The sequence below is a fragment of the Aulonocara sp. 'chitande type north' Nkhata Bay genome, linkage group LG15 (assembly GCF_057382095.1).
Source record: "Aulonocara sp. 'chitande type north' Nkhata Bay isolate Kocher_YH1m ecotype deep benthic linkage group LG15, A_spYH_male_GT1.1, whole genome shotgun sequence".
Lineage (NCBI taxonomy): Eukaryota > Metazoa > Chordata > Actinopteri > Cichliformes > Cichlidae > Aulonocara > Aulonocara sp. 'chitande type north' Nkhata Bay.
Genome location: NC_141358.1, coordinates 37,131,464 through 37,153,982, shown reverse-complemented (window position 1 = coordinate 37,153,982; position 22,519 = coordinate 37,131,464). Strand labels below are relative to the sequence as shown.

At 39.1% G+C, this 22,519-nt stretch overlaps 1 protein-coding gene across 1 annotated transcript in view; it reads right to left on the bottom strand.

The window, feature by feature from the left end:
• LOC147313580 (adhesion G protein-coupled receptor D2) overlaps positions 1-20,484 on the bottom strand; it is a 91,995-nt gene extending 71,511 nt beyond the window's left edge. Inside the window, exons 1-20 of the mRNA XM_086263254.1 lie at positions 20,350-20,484; positions 20,219-20,255; positions 19,389-19,413; positions 18,360-18,584; positions 17,461-18,102; positions 13,533-13,640; positions 13,229-13,302; positions 12,235-12,525; positions 11,606-11,717; positions 11,353-11,499; positions 11,091-11,193; positions 10,812-10,920; positions 10,517-10,572; positions 10,198-10,324; positions 8,306-8,409; positions 6,489-6,591; positions 5,804-5,957; positions 5,468-5,601; positions 5,160-5,275; positions 3,848-3,968 (exon numbers count right to left, since the gene is read on the bottom strand). Coding sequence (XP_086119380.1) covers positions 3,848-3,968; positions 5,160-5,275; positions 5,468-5,601; positions 5,804-5,957; positions 6,489-6,591; positions 8,306-8,409; positions 10,198-10,324; positions 10,517-10,572; positions 10,812-10,920; positions 11,091-11,193; positions 11,353-11,499; positions 11,606-11,717; positions 12,235-12,525; positions 13,229-13,302; positions 13,533-13,640; positions 17,461-18,102; positions 18,360-18,584; positions 19,389-19,413; positions 20,219-20,254 — 2,787 coding nt within the window. The 5' untranslated portion in view covers position 20,255; positions 20,350-20,484. The remainder of the gene's footprint in view (positions 1-3,847; positions 3,969-5,159; positions 5,276-5,467; positions 5,602-5,803; positions 5,958-6,488; positions 6,592-8,305; positions 8,410-10,197; positions 10,325-10,516; positions 10,573-10,811; positions 10,921-11,090; positions 11,194-11,352; positions 11,500-11,605; positions 11,718-12,234; positions 12,526-13,228; positions 13,303-13,532; positions 13,641-17,460; positions 18,103-18,359; positions 18,585-19,388; positions 19,414-20,218; positions 20,256-20,349) is intronic.
• Positions 20,485-22,519: the final 2,035 nt, after the last annotated feature.

Here is a 22,519-nt window from a genome sequence, read left to right as displayed (position 1 = left end):
CCCCGCCCGCCCAATGTCTCTCTCGGCACCTCAAAGTTATTGATAGTTTAAAGTTATGGGCTAATAATAAGATGGACACTGCATGGCCAGGAGCCTATTATACCCAGGTAATGGATAGTGAGGGGATTTTGAATGACATTGCCAAGAGATTGGATGACGGAGGATGGAGCAATTTATGGCCTCCCCAAAGAGCCCCTGTTCCCCTTTTCGCTCTCGCTGACACGCGCACACGCTATTCGCTGCTATTTATCTCTAGCTTGATAAGGAGGCAGATGAGGCATGTCTGCATTTATGGTGAAGATGTTCATAAAAACTACCGGCTCAGAGCAGGAAGTTAGAACTGAGTCGGGGGGACATCATATCTGCTCCAAACTCCACATGGTTCTCTTTAAAAACTAAAATGCCATATATTAGTTTTTCATTTCTGATGTGTTTGGTTTGACATGAAATGTGACTTGCAGCTGTTGCTGTGGGTTTTTACATCTACTGAGCATTAGAAGTGTTTACAATAGTGCCGCATTGACCGATACTCCCTAAAATAAAAATATTTCTCTATAGCTTTACAAGAAAGCACTACACACGAGCCATCGGACCAATCAAGAAAAATATCAACATTTCTGCCTTCTTGTTTTGCCAAACAGAATTATTAAACAACTCAAATAACTTCTGCACAGATGACACGCACATGTCGGATACTTTCACCCAAAACGAAGCAGCAGCGAGGGATGAGATTCAGAGCCCTCGCTGCACAGAGAAGCAGACGTACAGTGCATCTGTGTGCCCGGTCTTCAGTATGTTTGCTCGTAATGGCCCGCTGCAGCTGGTTTGCACTGAGAAATAACAGTAAGGGTAGACATACTTCAGGAAGAAGGGAGCAGGAAGAAGACGAGCGAGGAGGGCACGAGGGAGAGCAATGAAAAAGGCTTGTCAACATTATCTGTTTTATTGATTTAACAGTAAAGGCTTGCCGCTTAAGCTTTATGTTGCTTTGGCTGGCCCATTGAAAATACAACAGCTGCAAATAAAAAACGATTTCCTAAAAAACCTGAACGTTCTTATTTATTTATTTGCTTTTCTTTTTTCTTTTTTTTAAAGCTTATTCCTATCGCCCACTCACTAGCTCAGGTTGTGCATGCATCGTTGTTAGGGTTTTACACATTTCATCATTTTTACGAGCATCATTACAGAGGGACCATATTTTGCTGGACTCTCCCACACCAAAGGGATCCATGACACTATAGAAGGCAATAGCATCTACACGACCGTAGTGATACACTGTAACACAAGGTTTAATTAACATATTAAGAGGGTCATTAAATAAAATTAAAATATAAAGACAGGCTCAATTAAACACAAGGAAATCTTTAAGCCTAAACCTTCAAATCATAAAAATTTGCAAAGAAAATTAGTATCATTTTAGCCTTTGGAATTTTTTTTTATTTTTTTTATTTCTGTCATTATTTTTTTACATTCTATAAACTGCAGCTGACCAAAAAAGAATCATATGAATCTTTCAGTGTTTTCTGCAAGTTAAAATTGTTTAGTCAAACATATATGGACCTCATCTGTTGAATTTGTTTAAAACAGATGCTCACACAGAACCTAACCTAGAACAGAAGTCACTCCAAAGTGTAGGGATAACAGTTAAACGGTTTATAGTGGCACCTGCAAGCAGAGATGGCTGAGGAGGAATTATTAATGATGACTGTCCTGATTACAGGATCAGTTCATCAATTCAGTCACTGGAGAACGAATCATGGTACCAGATTTTTCACGGTTGTGCAAGAGAAAAATATCCAAACTCGGCTGAACAACGTGGGGCCAAAATCAAAAGTCTTCTGCAGACAATGAATTTCTGTACAAAGAGTCATGAGAGTTTATTCGGCAGCTGTCAAGATATTTCAGTATGGACAAAAGTTTGACCAACACCCACAAGCAGACACTGATAGATCAACTTAGAGTTACTTTTTGGCGAATAGGAAAAGTAAAAATACCATGCTGACTCCCCTTCCTCCCCAGGTTATCTGACTTTTGTCAGTAAAGAAAATTAAAGCACAAACATGAGCATGTTGGAGCACATTTACACCAACAACCCTCTTAAACCTTTTTAATTATTTCATTTGTTTTTAGCATGTTGTCTGGTAGCTCGTTTCATAGGTGAAGTAAAAATTCTCCATCTTTAATTGTCACAGTGAGAACAGCGGGGTCAAAAGAGCAGAGTGCAGCCTGGTAGGGTTCCTGAAAGAGCCACTATGTAGCTCTTTTATCACAGAGCAGCTGGGTATTACCACAGGCCTCTTATTGCTGCCCAAAAATCCCAACAGCACCAAGACACACACACACAAACACACAAAGGAACTATGCATGGTCTGTCCATTACCTTTGAAAGTATGTAGTAAGACAAAGAAAATATAATCTGTGATGTCAAAAGTGTAACTGCAAATATTTCATTTCTTTATTTAAACCTAGAGCCTGAGGCGAGCCGTCTCTGAGGCTGCTTATTTTACCTTTTGATCCCAAACTTTGCCATTTTGCAATATACCCACAATACATTGCTGGAAAGAAAACCAGAGATCCAAGAGAATAACAGAGGCTGGACAGCGGCAGACACGCCACTGCATGGAAAAGAATAGAAATCCATGTTATGCATTAGCATGCAAAGCAGTGCATTTGTATAATAAGAGCCCAGAAAGAAAACCTTCTTCATTAATTACTGTCGACACAGAAAAAAATATAATGAGATATGAGGGAGAAACAGAAACTATTTATGGTAACCAAGGAGCCGGACGTAATGATCAGACCGCAGCTGAAACCTCTATTGATTTTCCCTTTAAATATACAACTCAATTAAAGATACAGCTGATTAAAAGACAACTACAAATCGCAGCAGCAGATCTGGAGACGCTGCCGAGGCTGGCTGACCCGGGGCCGCCCGCTGCAGTGAGAGAATTACATGATTTCATATCCGAGGCTTCCCCGCAATCACTGCTGAGGAAAGTAAGGCTTCAGATAACTTTTTTTTGTTTGTTTCATATTGTGACCATTTTAAAATGGAGCCGTAATGGCCACAGACACACCTCATGAATTTTGTTGTATTATTTTAAACAGTGCCAATAAAAAAAATATATATATATATATATCTTTGTTCAAAGTTTGTGGCAGTCAAACTGCTAACTTTCAGCACTAAAAGCCTAAAAACCAACGTTGATAAGGCACAAAAAAACAAGAGTAATGCTGACCTCTGAATACATAAAACACAAATAATCAAACAAACAATACAAACCCACTTTCCTTGTTAAAATGAAGCACCTCCTTAACACAAGCCAGACCGGAGCTCTTTTTTTCCCCTTTCTGCCTCAGCCTTGTCACTGACAAATAAAAACCTTGACAGTCTGTGTACCCTCACCATGCGAGAAGGGCAGAATTACAATGTATAATGGAAAACCTTTCTGTTTCTCACTGATGGAAAAAAGCTGTTAAAAGTCTGAACTTTTTTTCAAGTTGTTCAAAAGTTTTCGCCACAGCCTTATTCCATTTTTTTTCTTTATGACAAGATTTTCAAAAATACGTGCGATATGAAGGTACTTCTCTCATTGGAGATATTACAACTGAGAGAATTATGCATGCTTGGATTTGTTTATTTCAAAAGACGTCTCATTGTAATTATAGTGTAAATAACAAGCGTATTATTTCTATACGCTATAATCAATACAGATCGCCAGGCGAGCTTTTGCATGCGTAAACGTATTGCAGTCACGACTGATATTATTTTCCCGAATATTGTTTAGGTTTCGAGACTTTCACACACTGAACACAACATCTGTGAGCTGAGTGTGTGTGTGTGTACCTGTAGGGAGTTTAGGAGGATGAAGACGTAGGCCATTACAATGGATAGAGGAACCAAAACACCGCACAGCCACGTCAGTCCAAGGATGGGCAGCAACACCAACACTGCTTTCACTGCAGCCCTGTACCCACAAACACAACAACCAATCACACCACTCTAAAGTAGCTGATTGAGCTGAGCAAACCACGTAAAATGTATTTAATTATTTCCTTCAGGTTCTCCTTCTGATCATCTATTCAATTTCCAACTTTCCCAACTTTTTATTTTTTTTTGTCAAAACTGAGAAGCTCCGGTGAGCCAGTTGTTCCATATACAAGCCTATACAGCTGGAAGGCTCACGGGGTGAAAACTTCCCGCCTTAAATCCACCTTAATTCTGTTTAGAGTGGAATTAGCGTTCCGCTTAGGTGACCGCCAAACCGCAACAGCTGTCTGTGTGTTCTCGTGTGTGTGACATGGCATGCGATGGGCCCTAGTTTATTCAGCGGAGGAATGTGTTTGAGTTTCCGAGATGGCTGCCACCCAGGCAAATAGTTCAAGGCCTGTTTTGAAAACCTTCATAAAGCACCTACTGTGAGCCCCAGTGGACTAAGGTAGGTTCAAACACGCCCACAATCATGATTTCATCTGCTAGGATTACATAGAAGCTTGCAGGATTTTACTCCAATCCCACTGAAGTGAAAAGACAGCAGGGACGCAGCTTGGGATGGTGCTTTTGTACTGACATCACAGTGCAACAGCAACGGAGACGTCAGTGTACCAAGGCAGGTTTAGCAATGGTAGATGGTATGGAACAAGAAACGTTAACTGTACAAAACTCCGGGACTTGAGTTAGTGATTTGCACGCATGCTACATTTCAAATTAACACTAAATTAATCCAAACTAAAATAAGTTAACAAACATATCATATGTATTTATATATTTTTCTTTTAAATTGAAAGAATATAAATTTGTCAGTTAGTAACATAATCTTTCAATTCCAAACAACACCATAGTTTGAATTATTTCTATGACATAAGCAGAAGTTAAATATACTGTTGCAAGACAATATATACAATTTGGCAGGACTTAAACGATATTAAACACTGAGAGTATAACATTGCAATCAGTTAAGTCCTTTATATGGCTATCACTAATAAAATCCACTCAAAAGTATTCCTCTCTCTCGCCTGATAAACAAAAGCCACTGATTTAAAATGACAAAATGCAGTACAAAATCACTTAATGACTACAGCTTGTCCGTTTCAAGGCCTCTGGCCGAGGCCAATACACATTAAAAAGAGGACAAATGGTGCCTCCTTGTGGTTGGTACCTGATCTGCTCATACGTTCGCTCCACCGGACTGGCTCCCATGGCCAACATGATGGACCTTCTCTTGGCTGTGGAGATTGTGATGACCACAACCCTGGTTAATACCAATATGTTCACCTTCAAAATAAAATCAGGAGAGTACAGAAATGAGGAAGAAGCAAAGATTCCACAGAGACCGTCATAAAAGAAAGTAAATACAAATATCTAAGGAGAGGTAGTAACATTAGGTTTTATAGTCCAAAACTATCACCCCTGTTATGCTCTATTTTAACAACATCAGTTCAGCTAATTATAATTCAATTTGCTGACCATGATAATGAAGATGACAGGCCCAGCAAAACCCCAGATAATGCCATTCTGCAGACTGAGCCAGCAGTAGTCATCAGCCGAGTACTTGCTCGGGGCTGACGCTAGTGTGATGGTGACTATCAGCACAGGCAGACCTGGTTAGATTGAGAGGTTTTAAAAAATACACACAGAGGAGGTAAAAGCACTGATGTTTTGTTGAATCGCACATATAGAGAGTCAGTTAGAGCACTGCACATTACACAGTGTGACAAATCAACTACTTCCACAAGAAAAACCTGGCAGCCCGTCTGCATGTGTAACGATAAGGAACAATTTGGTTTGGTCATGTAACTGTACCCCAGCCGATGAGATAGTAATATTTCATATGTTGCTCCTCGCTTAGGTTGACTGCAACCACCTTGCTCCAGAGCAGCAGACCCTCCACCAGCATCCAGCTAAATGCCGCCATGAAGAAGAGATGGAGCAGCGCCGCCACGAGCGTACAAGCCACCTTACAACACACAAGCACAGGCATAAACATAAGATTTGTCATTATGAGATGAAAGTTGCATTAGTGATACTAAGTAATAAAAGTCAAGAATGGCTACAAGCCTTAACTACACACACAAATGAAAAATGTTTAAACTGTATGTTTAAGACGAAATATCCCATTGACATCATTATCAATCCCACGATCACAAGATAACTGTATGCATGCTTTTGTAGCCTCTATTCAGCAAATGTTAGTTTGTGTAAATGAATGATTATGATTTATTTGCAATAGGAATTAAAAACCAACTAAAGACATGTTTTTTCATTTAGACAGTCATTTCAAATATTTCTAAGCTTCAGCTAAATACTGCACAATTCATATGTAGGTGTTATAAATGCTCTGTATTTTCTTAAATCTAGATTTAAATCACTTGCTTGTTTCACTGTAAAAATACTGCAAATAGGTGTAACTCTAACAATATTTAATGATACCCTCTATAAAGGTTATGAAATCTGCAAACCTACTTTTAAAAATCAACATAACATTTACCTTGTTGTGAATGGCTGAGCCGCTGCACAGCAGAATCACCTGGGCACAGATAAGGGCAACGAACAGGTTCTTGTGAATGGACGTCCTGTCGGATTTGGGGATACTGTGGATACAGAGGGGGATAACAAAACCTCATCCAAAGGAAGATATATGCTATGGAGCCTGCTTACACAGCATTGCACCAATCAAATGCTATCTCAGTTATACTGCTAAGATAAGATAAGATAAGATAAGATAAGATAAGATAAATTTTATTGTCATTGTGCAGTCATACCTAGTACAATAGTACAACAAAATTGGAAGCTATCCCACGTCGACACTACACAAAACTGTTACCCTATTTCTCTGGTTTTGCAACATTGCTGTTTAACACATGTCACCAATAACATCAATCGAAATGTAAGACAGAGGAGCCACCAGTCATAAATGAGTCAAATATCTGGTCATAAGAGACAGATAGCTGTAACAGACACTATGGTATGTGTAGTGGTCTTGCACTTGCGTGTTTTACATGATTATATTAAGGTAAACAAGAAGGGAAGCTGGTACATAATATCACTATGCTCCGGTGCTACACTTCTCAAAAATAGCAGCAGATTGATCAACAGTTAACTGGAATGCTGCCTTCAGGCAGCTGCAGGGATTAGATAAAAGAAAAGCTTTTCATACAGAATAAAGGAGCAGAACTAAGAATTGTGCAGAATCTCACTAATTCACAGATTGACTTGGTTCTGAGATGTGACGTAAAATACTGACAACGTGCTTTGTGCCTTCTACCCCCCCACCTGTTCGCATAACTAACTGAAAATGTCAATGGCACCACAATAAGGAAACCATATATGTCACTGTTTCCTCAAACACCCAAAAAGATCAAAACAACTACTCGTATTAATTAATCAATACATTGAATATTTCCATCTCAGACTGAAATATCAAACAGAAAACAGAAAAACAAGAGACAGCTGAAACTGGCTGAGAGGTAAATTAACTAGAGAGCCTCTCATTATCTGCCCATCAGGCTCATTTCATGTCTGCATCACTGCTTGAGACCACTGTAATCCCGCCGCATGAATACAAGCGTCCTCGGCTTTGTGAGCCTCAGCTTTGTCTCTGGTTGCGAGTGAATTTAAGCGCACAAACACATGTACATCATACATCAGCGCGCGTGAAACGCGAGCCTGCGCTCTCTGTTTTTAGGGCAGTCGTAAATTGCCGAGGCAGCTCCTCTCCAGCTGATCGCGATCCCTCAATGACCGTAATGTTAATTAACAGCTAGAGAATGCCACCATAAACCTTCAGGGTGGACTCACATGTAGACAACAGTAATTACTGGATTAGCACAAGTCAATACTATCATAGCTTTAGGAACAGAGCAGCAACGATACTACTGATCAGTTATCTCAGCGTGTCTTTCTTATAACATGGCAATGCCCAAAAAGGTGTAAAAAATACACAAAAAAATGCCTAAATGATATTTGTGCTACATAAATTCCATATAATGAGTCCAAATTATAAGCTTTTAGCATTTTCAAGACCACTATTATAAAGAGAGTTTTTTGCTATTTTGACTTTGGAAATAATGATGAACCTGTTTTCAAAAGTATGTAGGTACTTGAGCAACACAATACAGTATACAACATAAAATATGTATAGCAGAACCACTGCATCTGCTTGACACCAGGTGTAAAAAGTGACTGCTGTGTTTAGCAGCACAGAAAAAGGTGAGGCTGCTTTGCGTCTCGTGGCTCAGGCAGACAGAAAACAGGCAGCTATTTTCGCATCATAGGCAAGCAGGTCAGGAAAAATCAGTTACTTACTCCAGCACAGTGAACAGCATCAAGGTCACCACCAGAGCACACAGAGATGCGCCACAGCCAATGAATGTCAGCTTGGTCAAAATAAGCTCTTCCTCTGGACTCCACTGGGACAGAAAGGAAAGGCAAGTTGTGGGAGAAAGACAAAAGAGGGGAGAATGTTGTCAGAGAGTCCTAGAGGTTGACGAGAAGCCGTCCAATATCTGAAAAATCCCTCATTTGATCTGAAAGAAAGTGATTTCTTACGTCATCGCTATACATAAATGGTTGCATTTTTATAAACTCAAAATCTTGCCGATGGTATTGCTCTTTGATGAACTTACAAACTTTTATGTTCTTCAGGTAAACAGAGAGAATAGCTGTACTACATTCTACATCCTTCAACACAACAGGCGCAGTATGAGTGACACCTGCTGGCAGACATCATGTACTGCAAATCCTATCCCCAAGATCGAATATTAAACTGGATCTTGATTTAGACAAGCAGTCACGGTAAAAAGTAATTCAAATACATTTAATTCGGTTTTATTTATATAGCATTAAATCACAACAACAGTCACCTTAAAGTGCTTTGTATTGAAAGTTAAAAACCCTACAATAATAAAGAATAAAGTACATTCTCCATCAGCTATAATACTATACCGTATTAGGACATTTATTCAAAATGTATTCCTTACCAGGTCTTAGATGAAGAATAAAAGACCTACTATATCACGTCACTATTTATTTAACACAAACTAGAGCAAAATGCAGAAGCAGTATGTGAAAAACTAAGTGCAACTTAAGGCCCAGCAGCTTGTAGAAACACCTTGATCTGCAATAACTTGAAGTAACTTTAATTGTTTCTCACATTTTTCTCATTTTGGGCAAGCTACTGAGCCCAAGTTGTTCTCATTTGCATCTATCAGAGTATGAAGGTGAGATAGACAGAAAGTCCTTACCTAGAAAAAGCATAGAAAAAAAGTTCCTTTATGAATAGGTGCAAATGGGCTAATAAGGTAAGTTGTACAAAATGCTTTGAGTGCTCAGGTAGAGTAGAAAAGTGCTACATTTGTCATTTACCAACGGCTGCTAGGTGCACAAATCATCACCTCTCCACCACTGTACTTGACAGTTGGTATGAGGTGTTGGTGCCGACATGCTGTGTTTAGTTTTCTCCAAAGGCGGTTCTGTGCATTCTGGCCAAACATCTCCACTTGGGTCTCATGGCTTGCACAACTGTGATTTTGCAAATGCAAAATTGCATGAAATGTTCATCAAATGTACTTTCATGAACTTTAGCATCATAACTGAGGCCTGAAGTGTAGCTTTGGGGTTTTCTCTGAACATTATCTGAATTTGAAAGCAGACCTGAATGCTCCAGACCAGCCAACTGCTAAAACATCTGCTTTTATAGAGGTGGGCACACTTATCAATAACATTTATTCACTTCTATTTGCTTAGCAGCCACTTACCATCACAGTGTGTGAATGTGTGTGTGAATGGGTGGATGACTGGATATGTAAAGCGCTTTGGGGTCCTTAGGGACTAGTAAAGCGCTATATAAATACAGGCCATTTACCATTTAATATGTATGGAAGAAGTAACAGTGCACTTAGTTTATCATACACTGCTTTCGCATTTTGGCCTAATATTTGATAAATTAATAAAGATGTGGTGTAATGTGACACGTCTGAGACTATACTTACCTCATTTTAAACCCTGATTATTTTTATTATTCCGGATATGCGATGCCATTTTTACCATGAATATGAAATGTATCATAATATACATGTTGTAAAAAAAATGCACCACATAACTCATACCTTTACAAGATTGTTCACAGTTTACCTTAAATAACCTAAAACTTGATGTGTGTGATTTAAATGGGGGCATCACAATCGAGCTCAAGTTACCTGTGATTCGAGGTAATTCATCAGCACTGCAAAGTTTGTTGTATGGTTACACAAACAGGACGTGACACTAGAGCCATCAAGGATCACTGTGCAGCCTTCACTGGACCAGCTACTGGTATTGGTGTGCCTATACACAAGCACAAACACACTCATTGGTAAAGAATCACACTCATATTTAGGACTGAGACATCCTGCAGGGATAGTGACATGTCTTATAAAACATCAAACAATAGGCTACTTCCTACATCATTTATCGAATTAATTGAAATAATACAATTTTCAGGCATAGTCATGTGACTGTGCTGTTGGTCAAACTTACGTCAGGCTGAAATTCCAGAAGGCACAAACAGGAATAACTCTCTTTGAATACTCCACCTAGAAACAGAATAATGTTTGCATTTGTTTTAATCTTTATCCTCGTTTTAATTTATCTGTGGTTGGTCATCAAACTTTGGTTTATTCTAAATGACTATTTCTTTCTATTCCATGTGCTGCTTGCTAAGTGATGAAAATTACTGTAAAATAAAATGCTGTAACTTATTTTTAATAAACGAAAATTGCATAGCTGCTAATATCATGCTGTGTGACATCCTCTGCACAATAGGCTGCGCCACCTGTGATGATGAAAGGGTGTACTTGACAGCAACAGGTATGGTTTCGGGGTTCGAGGCATGGCGGACCGTGGCTGATATGATAGCCGATGCTAGATCTCCTGGGAGAGTTCTGGGAAAACAGGCAATGGTTATCACTGAGATACATCTTACATAATCAATTCAAACTACAACCATCAGATGAATCCCCATGCTTTAGAGTAAAAGTGGCTGAATCCAGACCACAAAGATAAGATAAGAAATTACAGTTCATTAAAAACAGAGAAACAAACAACAGGAAACCTTTTCACTTTCTCTTGGTCACTCAGTGCAGACTCCTTTGTTCCTGATACAATGTCACTGAACTGGTTGTAATGGGTATGAATAAATATCACCTCCTCATATCCTGTTTAGAGATAGTGGACAAAAACACTGTGTGGGTCAGTGGTTCATCTAGGTGAGCATCTAACAATGTAATATGTGTCTATAGCATTTGTAGTGTAAACTAACGGTTACGGTTAGCCTCTAGAACAAGTGCATTTCCGTGTGTGTGTGTGTTTACTACCTAGCGTGTGTATCCTCTGGAGCTCGGTCTCAGGAATGAGCAACTCATCGTGGCTACTGCTGCTGGGCTTGTGAGAGCCAAACGCAGATGGCTTGTAGACTTGATTACAGCTCTCCTGGGACAGCTTCTGCCACTTCATGTACACATCTGACAGCCAAGCAGATGCAATGACAATATTAACAGAAACCATAAGTTAGAAAGCCAAGAGCCACCAAATGTTTCGATCATTGCGCGCGTGTGTGTGTCCTTTCACCTATATTCTTGGTAGAAAGACTCAAGCTTCTTCCCTTAGTACAAAGCATCTCTGCAAAAGCTTCAGTGAACTTATCAATGGTCTTGACAAGCGTAAATGGGCCAATGTTGACCTGAACAAATCGATCAAACACAGGTTAATGGAGGTGAAGAGTAGATTATATTTAAGTAAGTAAGCAGGGCGCCTCAAAGCAACAGAGTCCTGGGTTATGTATGCACCAGCTGGCTGGGGCCTGCATGTCCTATGTAATTGCCTGTTTGTGCAACATAAGCATGAATAGTTGTCTCTGTGTGTTGGCCCTGTGATAGATATAGATGGTGACATATCCAGGGTGTACCCAGCAAGTAATTAAATCTAAATCCGCATTATAAATAAAGGATAGAAACACAGACTGTTAAGTGATGCAAACAGGTTTCTTATGTATAGTTAAGAAACAACTTTAAATTCTTTTCTGATGGATTAAATAAGGTTCTCATAGTCCGTATGCGCTTAAATCCCAGGGTACACTAATTTGCTACAATGCTTTTAATAATTTAAGGAGGTAAAATGTTATTAAACACACAATTTTAATTAAGTAAAAAAATTGGAGGATTTCACAGAGATATCATCACAGAAACATTACGCCTCACCCCATCATCCGTCAGACCCATCCACTGTGAAGCCATGCGTGGCTCCAGGATCAGACTCGCAATATTTAGATAGTTGGTGGCAATGGACACCATGACCTCTGTGGCATTATCTCCGGCAGAGTGAAATCTAGCTGGTGGAGTTACGTCCATCATCTGAGAGAGGTAGAAAACATCGTTGGCGGTCAGGAGGAGTGGGCCACTTGCCTCTATTTTATGTAGGACAGCTTGGGTCAGCTGCTGCAGCAAGGTCAATTTGTCCCAGGAGCTGTTAGCACCCACCGCTCCTGTTACCTGAATAAACAGAATAGAACAAAGTTATAACATTAACTTAACTGCTGATTCACTGGTCCTTTTATACTTCAATCACTTCTATTCACTAAGCATTCTTAGGTGATTCTCTGGGATTTTGATCCTAACAAATGTGCAAAGTTGAGATGATGACTCTCCTAAAATTGGATCAGATAGTTCCAAGAGTTTCTTAAGTGTGTCAATTTTTTACTTGGATACATCTTCCACAAAACAGCTTAATTGGAGATAAAGTATCGTAATTTCAGGAGTGGGACCACGCCTCCAGACACGCTCCTTCTGGTTCTTATCTATATATGTTCCCCCAGTTCTACAAGTTGTCATTCTCGTTTATGTGCCCCACCCTCCCTCTCCTTTTCAATTCTTTAACTTCTTCACTTCTATTTAGTACATGGGGATCTGCCAGGCCTGGGAGCCAGTCCCCTTTGAGGCCTTCCCCAAACCGCAGCTCAATTCATGTCCAAGCCATTCACCTTTACCTACTAAAACACTGTCAACCCCAAAATGAGGACGTGGGCCCAGCGAGTGAAATGAAACGTAAATAATCAAAGAATATTCTTTTTGGGGGATTTTTTAGCACGTGTTAACTTGGTGATCTGCTCACTAACATGAATACTTGGTAGTTTATCAGACTGTACCACCACTGCACTACCTAATAACCACCTCAAAGCTCAACAGGCTGACTCACAGGTTTATTGATGAGATCCTTGTTCAGCCTCCTGAAGAATGGTGCCTTTGGTAAACTGAAAACACCCAGCTTCTCTGCAGAGACGGACAAATATAATATAATATAATATAATATAATATAATATAATATAATGTAATATAATGTAATATAATATAATATAATATAATATAATATACTGCAATCCATTAGCACACAAAAGCACACACAGCACCCTAAAAACCTATTTAAAAATAATTTAAAAGCAAGAAAACTGAATTGCATAATTCAATCACATTTGTTGATGCACAATAATTATTATCTGTACCTCGCCTACACTGACAGACAGCTCCTCTGGAGGAGTTGCATTTGGCTAGGCGGGAATGCTCCATGACGGGGTCAAAAATGCCGCACTCTTCATCGGTTCTCTGGCTCTCTGCAAACATGGTGAAGGGAATAGTGAGGCTTATACATATTATTAAGCTGTTGAAAATCGCGTAGGGAAATATCAATATTGATATTATGCTGATAGACAGTAGTTTGGATAATACAAAATAGAGAAATGTTGCAAATGTGAGACATTTCATACAGGAAACTAACAATACACAGCAGTGCTTAAACTAATCAACAAGTCTACAAATACAATATAATAAGGTGTAACTGGGTGAATTCAAATTGACCCAGATAGGCATAACCTGACCTGCTCTCCCCGTTAGAAATGGAGTAAGTTTGTTAACTTGGCTAAGTATAAATATTGCACTAATAGTAAATTAAACATGGTTTCAAATTACTCATTTGTAGTTAGCAAATGCTTCTGGATATTTTACTCAACATGCATACCCATAATAGACCCATATTTTGTACCCTCATACCTAACAAACCTATTTCTATAATATATCCATATATCTATATTATTGCCAATATATATTTGGTAATATATCTATTATGGCTAAAGCACTTATGGATGCAAACTGCATTTCGGTGCCTTGTACTTGTGACATGTGCAATGACAATAAAGTTGAATTCTATTCTATTCTATTTTATCACTCTAGGCATCTATTTTTCCATTGTAGCATTTTAAAATCTGTTTTGCTTTATTCATATTAAAATATTTTACTTGTATACTAAAACACTGTATGAATATATATATATATATGTTTATGTATATCTTAGTTTTTATTCACTGCTAGCAGAATCTGGACACATATCGTAAGCTTTTATTTTGGTCTGCAACACATCATACTAAATCTGTTTTATTGAATGTAAATAAATGTACATAAAAGCAGAATGCAATGATCAGCAAATCTTTTGAAGCCTATATTTGATTAAAAATAGCAGAAAATACATTAATCAAATGTAGTTTTTCTGAGGAAGAATTTATGATTGTTATGAATTTGATGCCAGGATCAGAAGAAAAAAAACTAAGACAGGGGAAGCAAACGGCTAGGGAAGTTGTGTACTAAACTAAACTAATTTAAAAAGAAATTTTAATAATTAAATGGTAAAATGGTAAATGGTCTGTATTTGTATAGCGCTTTACTAAAGGACATCTTACAAATGATTAGGCTTAACATGATTTGATCCATGATCTTACAGGCACACATAGTAGAAACTAGGGACTAAAAGTTAACCATCCCCAGGAGCCTACAGGTGGATGCTGGGGTGGCTGAGGGGTCGACATAACGGGAAATGATGAAGGGCAGCAGCAACATTATGTAGGCCATCAAATTCGGAGGGTGCATTTTAAAATTTCTGGTTAATACATGAGGATAGTCCAGCATGTTATGTTGTAGCTCTATACTATCGAAACAAACATGTCTTTCCTGGGGCTGAGCTCCTTTAAAATAGACTGGGGTCAAGTGGGACACTGTCCTGTTCTAGCTAAAGATAAGAGTATACAATTAATACTTAATATACAACTCAAAAGCCAACAACTGTGATGTTTGGGGGATTACTAAAAGCCCCATTGACAATGAAAGACGAATAGAGGTTTTGGAGCACCACAGGCAGCCATACTGATGACTTATGGTACACTAAGGAATATCACGGCTCAAAAGCATCTTTTTGCTGCGATTTAATATTAAAAGTAACTGTGACCACCGATATTCTCTAATGCAGCGGTCCCCAACCTTTTTTGCGCCACGGTTTATGCCCGACAATATTTTCACGGACCGGCCTTTAAGGTGTCGTGGAAAAATACAACAAAATAAAACTAGTACCGGTACTGAAAAAAAAGAAGAATTATTCATAACACACGTGAAAAGACCCAGGAAAACAGAGTTAAGGATAAAAACGATAACAAAATAACGCTGAACACCGATAAAAACCCTGAAAACCATACATTTCACACCTGACCCTCAACAGGTGGTTGGGAACCGCTGCGCTAATGTATTTGGACTTTTTAGTGAATTGATCACACCCAGGACGACCTGTTTGTTGCAGCAATACAATACCAAACCGCATTCAACATAGCTCTCCAGTAAAAGAAAAGTCTGAGCGCTAAGCTGAATGAAACTGGTCTTGGCATGTGCTGGCATTCGATTCAAACTGAGCAGGAGTGGAGCTGTAGATCAAAGTTATTGCTTTTATATATGCTAAAGCACAGTCATGGTTATAAACTGCTAGATGATGTTATTTAGTATAAAATGATGTTTAACTTCTAAGTGTAAAGCTGATATTATTTCTAATAATAATAATTTGTATCCATAGAGGACTTTTCCATGTTATACCTTGTTGCCACAACATTAGAAGCAAGAGTTTATAAGGTGCTGGCTTGACCCATATATTCTCCAGGTTTCAATATGACTGAACATATGTGGTATGCGCTGGAAAAACATGTGTAAACTCTTGAAGGCTCCGCTTTCCAGCTCACAGGACTGGATCAGCCACTAACGCCTCTGTCCCAGATAACACACAATGCTTTTCGGGGCCTTGTGAAGTCCACGCCAAGCCATAATTGCTCTGGATGTACAAATGGTGATCTAGCCAGTATTTGGCAGGAGTTTTTAATGTTGATGCTGGATTGTGTATGTCTGAGATGGTTTGATGAGGAAGAGAGAGAGAGGGAAAAATGAACCCGCCTGACAGAGTAGCAGGCAGTGCCAAGATCTTTCAAGTCCAGTAACTGAAGGAAGGCAACAGCCACCCTACAAACATTACATTGATCGCATTAAATACACACAAACACACAGAGATAGTCTTTAAAAGACCTGCAATTAAATTCTGATTGTGTGAGAGAAAATAAGTGACTGAATTCCAACACGCTGCCTTTCTACACGCTCGGCTCCAGCAGGGAAAGGGAGATTTTTGGAATTTCACTGCTCATTAGAGACCATGATGTCAGAAGGGGAGACGTCTGTTTTGAAGGGTGGGACTCGGGGTGATATGAGTCAAAAAGCATTTACCAGAAACATCAGCAGCCCCACCAGCTGCCAATTACAACTTGGTCACTAGCTCCCTTATTCATTTTAGGGAGGAAGGAAGGGAGGGAGGGAGACAGATGCTGAGAGTGTGCCTGTGTTTGTTTACTAATGTTTAAAACTTGAATAATAAATGGTCATTGGTTGCCACTATAGCAAACACGACATAACATGTGATCATAGGATATTTACACATCTAGTTGTTGTTTTTTTAAATCTGTAAATGATCTGATTTTGTAAAAGAGCCAATAAAAATAAAATGAATGACATTTAACAGTTTTAGTTACATTTTTTTTTAATACTAAGAGATGTCATTTATGATTAAACTGCTTCTGTGCAGTTAAACAGTTTCACTATTTCATGACATCACTTTTGGTTCTAGAAGTCAAAGCATTTTTAGACTTTTTAGATGTGATCATATTATGACTGGGTAATAATGTGGGTGTAGAAGATGATGGGACAGAGACTGAGGGTTATATCAGTAATATAGGTGGAGTTAACTACAACAGGCCAGCTTAGATCTTTTGTTATGTCTGACGTTACTGAAATGATTGCAGTCAAAAATGACTTTCAAATGGACTCTCTGTAATCGTTTTTCTGTACAGCAGCTCCACCCAGGCCCAGTGCCAACCTACTTAAATTGCAAACACCAAGTATAAGTAATTCTACCGCTGGAGCTTGTGGATAGATTGAGTCTCTTTTGTCTTTTATAGTCTAAATAACACAAAACTCCATACTTTCCTCTAGTTGGTGAATAAATTTGCTATAATAATACATAGCCTTTAAAAACCCTTCAGCTTTTGACCATGTCGTCTGATTGCATCCTGATTAATGTACCTTGACATGGGCTGTCACTCCACTGCTTTGTAAGGGAGGTCTCTATTTCCATTGCTGCTTCGCTCCACTTGAACACCAGCCCAGAGGAAACGGGTGAGCACTTCTTTTCCATGCTGGAAATTTCGCTGCTGTTCAGTACCCGATTCCAAATGTGGAGTTCTGTTATGCTCCCCGAGAATGATTCGTCACTCTTAAATGACCCCCCAAAGGTGTCCTGCTCCTGCCCGATAATGAAAAAGCCACCATTTCCAATGCTGTCCATACTGTTTAGGCCTTCAGCCGCATACACAACGTGACCATGAGCATATATTGCCCAGCGTCCACCATTCTGGCTCCAAGAAACGCAGACAGAGTGCCAGGAGTCATCATAGTTGAAGGCGTCATGGTAAGGCCCGTGAATGCCATGGACGAGCAGAGCCAGCTGCACAGGCTTGCCCTGGTTCAGGTTTGCACGGAGCTGGAACTCATTAATATATGACGGAATGGAATATGAAAAGACTGTGGAATGGCCAGAGCAGTGCGGATTGAAGCGCAGAAGGGTGCAAACAGTCAATGATCCCATGGAGGGGAAGCTGTACCGAAGACGGGCATGCGTCCTGTTCGAGCGCCCAGTGAAATTTAGAATGAGGGTCTTGGAGGACGCTTTGGTGTCACCACAGAGAGAGAGAGAGGGAAAAAAAAGACTATTAAGAAAAAATGCTGTCACAAATATTGGAAAAGATAGGAGCTAATTATAAAAAATCACTTTGCAATCCTATTTTTACTGTAAACAGCTGGAAAACATTTAAATGATTAAGTAAGCAGGAATTTGTCTGGACAAGAAAAGCAAAAAGAAAACAATTTATAAAAGGACCAGCACTAATGTCAATGCAAAGTTTTAAAAAACCTACTAAACCTACTTGTGATGCGTGTTATGACTTTCTTGGCAATCCACACAGACTGAGAGATGTTCAAGGATTTTAAAAATTTGGTAAGCTCCCGGTTTTCTTCTGCGTTGGAGACAGTAGCTAACGCCCCAGTGCGCTGCTTACACATTTCTCCAGCCCTGTTCCACTGCAGGCTGTCAGGAACATAGGCATAGTAGGATACATCACAAACCTGGGTGATGGTTTCCAGGAGAAAGGCTGCTCAAAAAAAGAAGAAACGTGAGAAGACAGGTAAGGAGGTGTGGCCAAACTGAAGTGGTAAAATACAGACTAAAACTGACTGAGATTCAAGTGAAGTTTTAATCCTGCCCATATCCTGACCAGGGCTTTGTTGTTATTATTATTATGGTTACAATATCAGCAGTGCCAACACGACCAATTATATTTGTGAGAACAGGCCAGACATGCTTGTTTATCATACAAATGACATCTAATGAAATTTTTCATTCAACATTTGAACGAGTCCATTTTCCAAACCTCTCGGTTCATGCAGAGGAGGGTTAGGGTTTAAAGCACCTGCCAGTTCTCAACTTTGGTTTTTATGCTATTTACAACTAACCATCAGCCAGAAAATAGTATAAACATACAAACAAAAAACCCACCTCTACTACTGTCCTCCATCTCACTCTGGCTTGTTATTCTTATATTTATTTTATATTTAGTTTAGTTATTTTAGTTGTTCGTTTTCCCGAAAACAAAAACACAAAAAAACTATAGTACCTAGGACTGAAGTGCAAATGGAGACCTTTAATTCAAGTGGTTTTGCAGTTGCACATTATCAGAGGCTCAAAATTAACTGGCAAGCAGTTTCAGACAAACAAAGCAGTTGATTCATGATCATTCATCATTGGGGTGAAACAAAACAAAATAACCCCCCACACACAAACACACACACACACAAACACACATTTTAATCATATGTATCATAAATGACTGCAGTTCCTAGTTTAGTTACATCATGGGTGAAGAGAGAGAGAGAGAGAGAGAGAGAGAGAGCCTCACCTGCTTTATAGCTGTGAAAGCAAACCTGTAAGACAAGCACAGGTGTTTATGTAGCTAATTTTTAAAGGTATAAAATAATAAAGATAACTGGGCACCTGTTCACTAAGGAGTGCAGCAAGTGCCAAAATGAATTAAACTATACATCATTAAATAATTAATTGGGCCGGGAATTAATTAAAGTTTGAAGTAATTAATAAATTCAGTACATTAATAATGATTAAGTAGTAATTCACTTCATTTAAAATGTTTGATGCATATTTTACTTACTTTGAATTTTAATCAATTAATGATTGTCCCATTTGATTATTCGCCATAATTAATGATGCATTTATCTTTCAACTATTTAATTATATTTACTTTTTTTAATTTAACTACTTGTTTGGTTAAATAATTATGGCACTCGTGGTCCTCCATAATATCACTGCCAGCCTAGCCTCCTCGTGTTTTTTGTAAAGTATTCCTTTAAAAGACTATTTCATATAAAGTAGACATTAATAAAACTGTTGACCATCCAGCTGTGCTACTTTCACAGAAGTCCGTTCATTGTATTTCTCTAAAATTATGATAGTTTCTTGGGAAAACTCACACTGTTCACAAGACATGTTTACAAAAAAATGACAAGTGAGAAAAAGTGACAGCGACCAAAATGAATCCTCTCGACTAACAAAAGGTTTCTGATTTTCTTTACCTTCTCGAAACAAGTGAACCGCTTCAGGTATAAAACCTTTTTTGCCCCAGTTTGTTTGAGGAGAAATGAGCTCATTTAAAAGATGACAAAAAATGTAATAAGAAAAAAAACATAAAAACACAAAGATGTGCCAGCTACTCACAAGCAGGCCCAGACTGCAGAACAATATCCTTTGCATCCTGAAATTAAATATATGCACATTAGCAGGGAATCCAATTCGGTTTCCTGCTCCTACGAGTCCTTGTTTCAGTTAAGCAAAGCAGCTGTTTTTACCTGAATTATTCGCTCCTTTTTGTGCGTCTTCACATCTCAAGTCGTAGAGTTTACCCAAGTTTTCTTCTCTGCTGTGTGCTCACAGCCGCTTACTAAAGTACAAGAAGACTACCAGCCGCAGCAGACTCCCGAGAGTATGCAAGGAGGATGCAGAGGCAGGCAGCAGTAGAGAGGCGTGGGTGTTGTTGAAGTCGGCAGAGCGGGGTTATAAAAGTAAGGTTCGGGGACCTCCGGAGGCCTTACAGCTTTTCCCGACTGGTCTCTTTAAATGTTAGGCTTCCACTCATCAGCAAATGTAAATCTATCTAGCAGTCCAAGTTAACTGGACTGGACAATCTATAGGTTGTCAAAATTTATTATGAGGATAAGGAAAACCTTATATACATACATCAGCATAACTTTGTGTTGAACCTTGGGGGGTCAAGATCTCTGTCTAAATAAATAAATAAATCTGGGTAAATTCCCAGATGATTAACCCTTTAAGACCTACCATAGAATCAAGTCCGCCAGAGCTTATATAATATTTTTACATGGTGTAGTGCCATTTTTGGGAGCATTTCAAGTTGCTATCAATACAACCATTATACCCCAAATTTTAATAATATGTTTGCATTAAGTGCATAGAAATTACATAAATTGCGAAAAAGTGCAATAAACTACAAAAAAATTGAAAATCGTTTTTGCTTTTTTAACATATATTTCTAGTTAGAGAAATTTAAGAGGCTTATCCCTCAAAACTGTAAATACAAAAAAGTTGCACAAAATAGTTTCCTACCACAGGAAATTAATTTTGAGTGTCTTCATAGTTTTATTTTTGAAATACACCAATTTTTATACACTGCAGGAAAAACGAAAATAAATATTATACTGCAAATTTGCAAAAAAGCAGCATGTGCATCAAAATAAACTATTTCCAGCAGTGCAATATGAGTCCTAAGCATCCCAGAAACGACACAGAAAGTCATAAACTCAAACATAACTTTTAAAAAGACCAGTATAGGCCCTGAGGCCCTGATGGTAAAAAAGACTACATTTCCGCGAAAATGACGTCACTTCCGGTTTCGGGCAGGTAATGGCGGACATGCAAAGGTTTGCGCTGACGTCTATTCCAACGTAGGAAGTGGTATGAACAGCTGATCGGATCGGCAAGGCGTGTTTCTGGAATATTATGTTTTTGTTCCTGCAAGCGCTTTTTATACAGTTTTTGCAAAGCTATATGTGGAAGGAAACCGTGACCTAGGACAAGCTGATGGCATAAGATGTAAGTACAACTCCTCCGGTTTCATATGCAAAAAAAATTATTGCGCTAGCTTACGTGATTGCAGAGCTACCGGGATTTAAAAATAGTTACGCAAAACAGAGCGTGCCCGCTCCGACCGGCTCTAAAGGGTTAAACATGCAACTATTTTGCTGGTAATACCTGAAATTGACTAAAGAAAATCAACAGCCTAATTATGCAAGATAATTCATAATTTTATTGGGGGGGGGGGGGGGGGTATATTGGGGGGATCATAACCACCCCCCCCCCCCCCCCCCCCAAACCCCCTGGAAATTACGTCCCTGTATGCATAACTGGTGCTGTTGGAGCTGAAACTAGAAGACTGGCTGCTTTGTATTTACTGTGAAGTGAGTGTAGTGCAGGGACATCTTTAAAAAAATTATGAGCTAACAATCAGTGATGGAATAACAGCGTTACAAGTAACCGCATTACTAACGGGGTTACTTTTTTCAGTAACGAGTAATCTAACTAATTACTATTTCTATCGTTGCAATGCCGTTACCGTTACTAACAAGAAAATGCGATGCGGTGGCATTACCATTTTACTATTTTGAAGCTGTCTTCAGCTTACCGCATCCTATATCAGTGGCAGGGAAGTAGCTGTAAGTAATCTGGGCGCTACAGCTTTAAGCAGCTGCGCTGCGCATTTGGTTGTTTAGATAGAGGGGGAAGTTTTAGGAGTGACGGCGAGAGAGAAAGAGAGAGAGAGAAAGAAAGACAGGAGAAAAAGAGAGAGAGAGTTTTGAGATCTGACAGATTTGTGACGTTTAGCGTGTTTGGAGTGTGTAGTTAATGTGTTGTCTTGTGACTGCTGTCTCCAGGTAGAAAACAGGAGTGATACACCTGCTGTCAGGCCTGCAGGTATCATGCTGTGATGTTCTTCTTTATAGT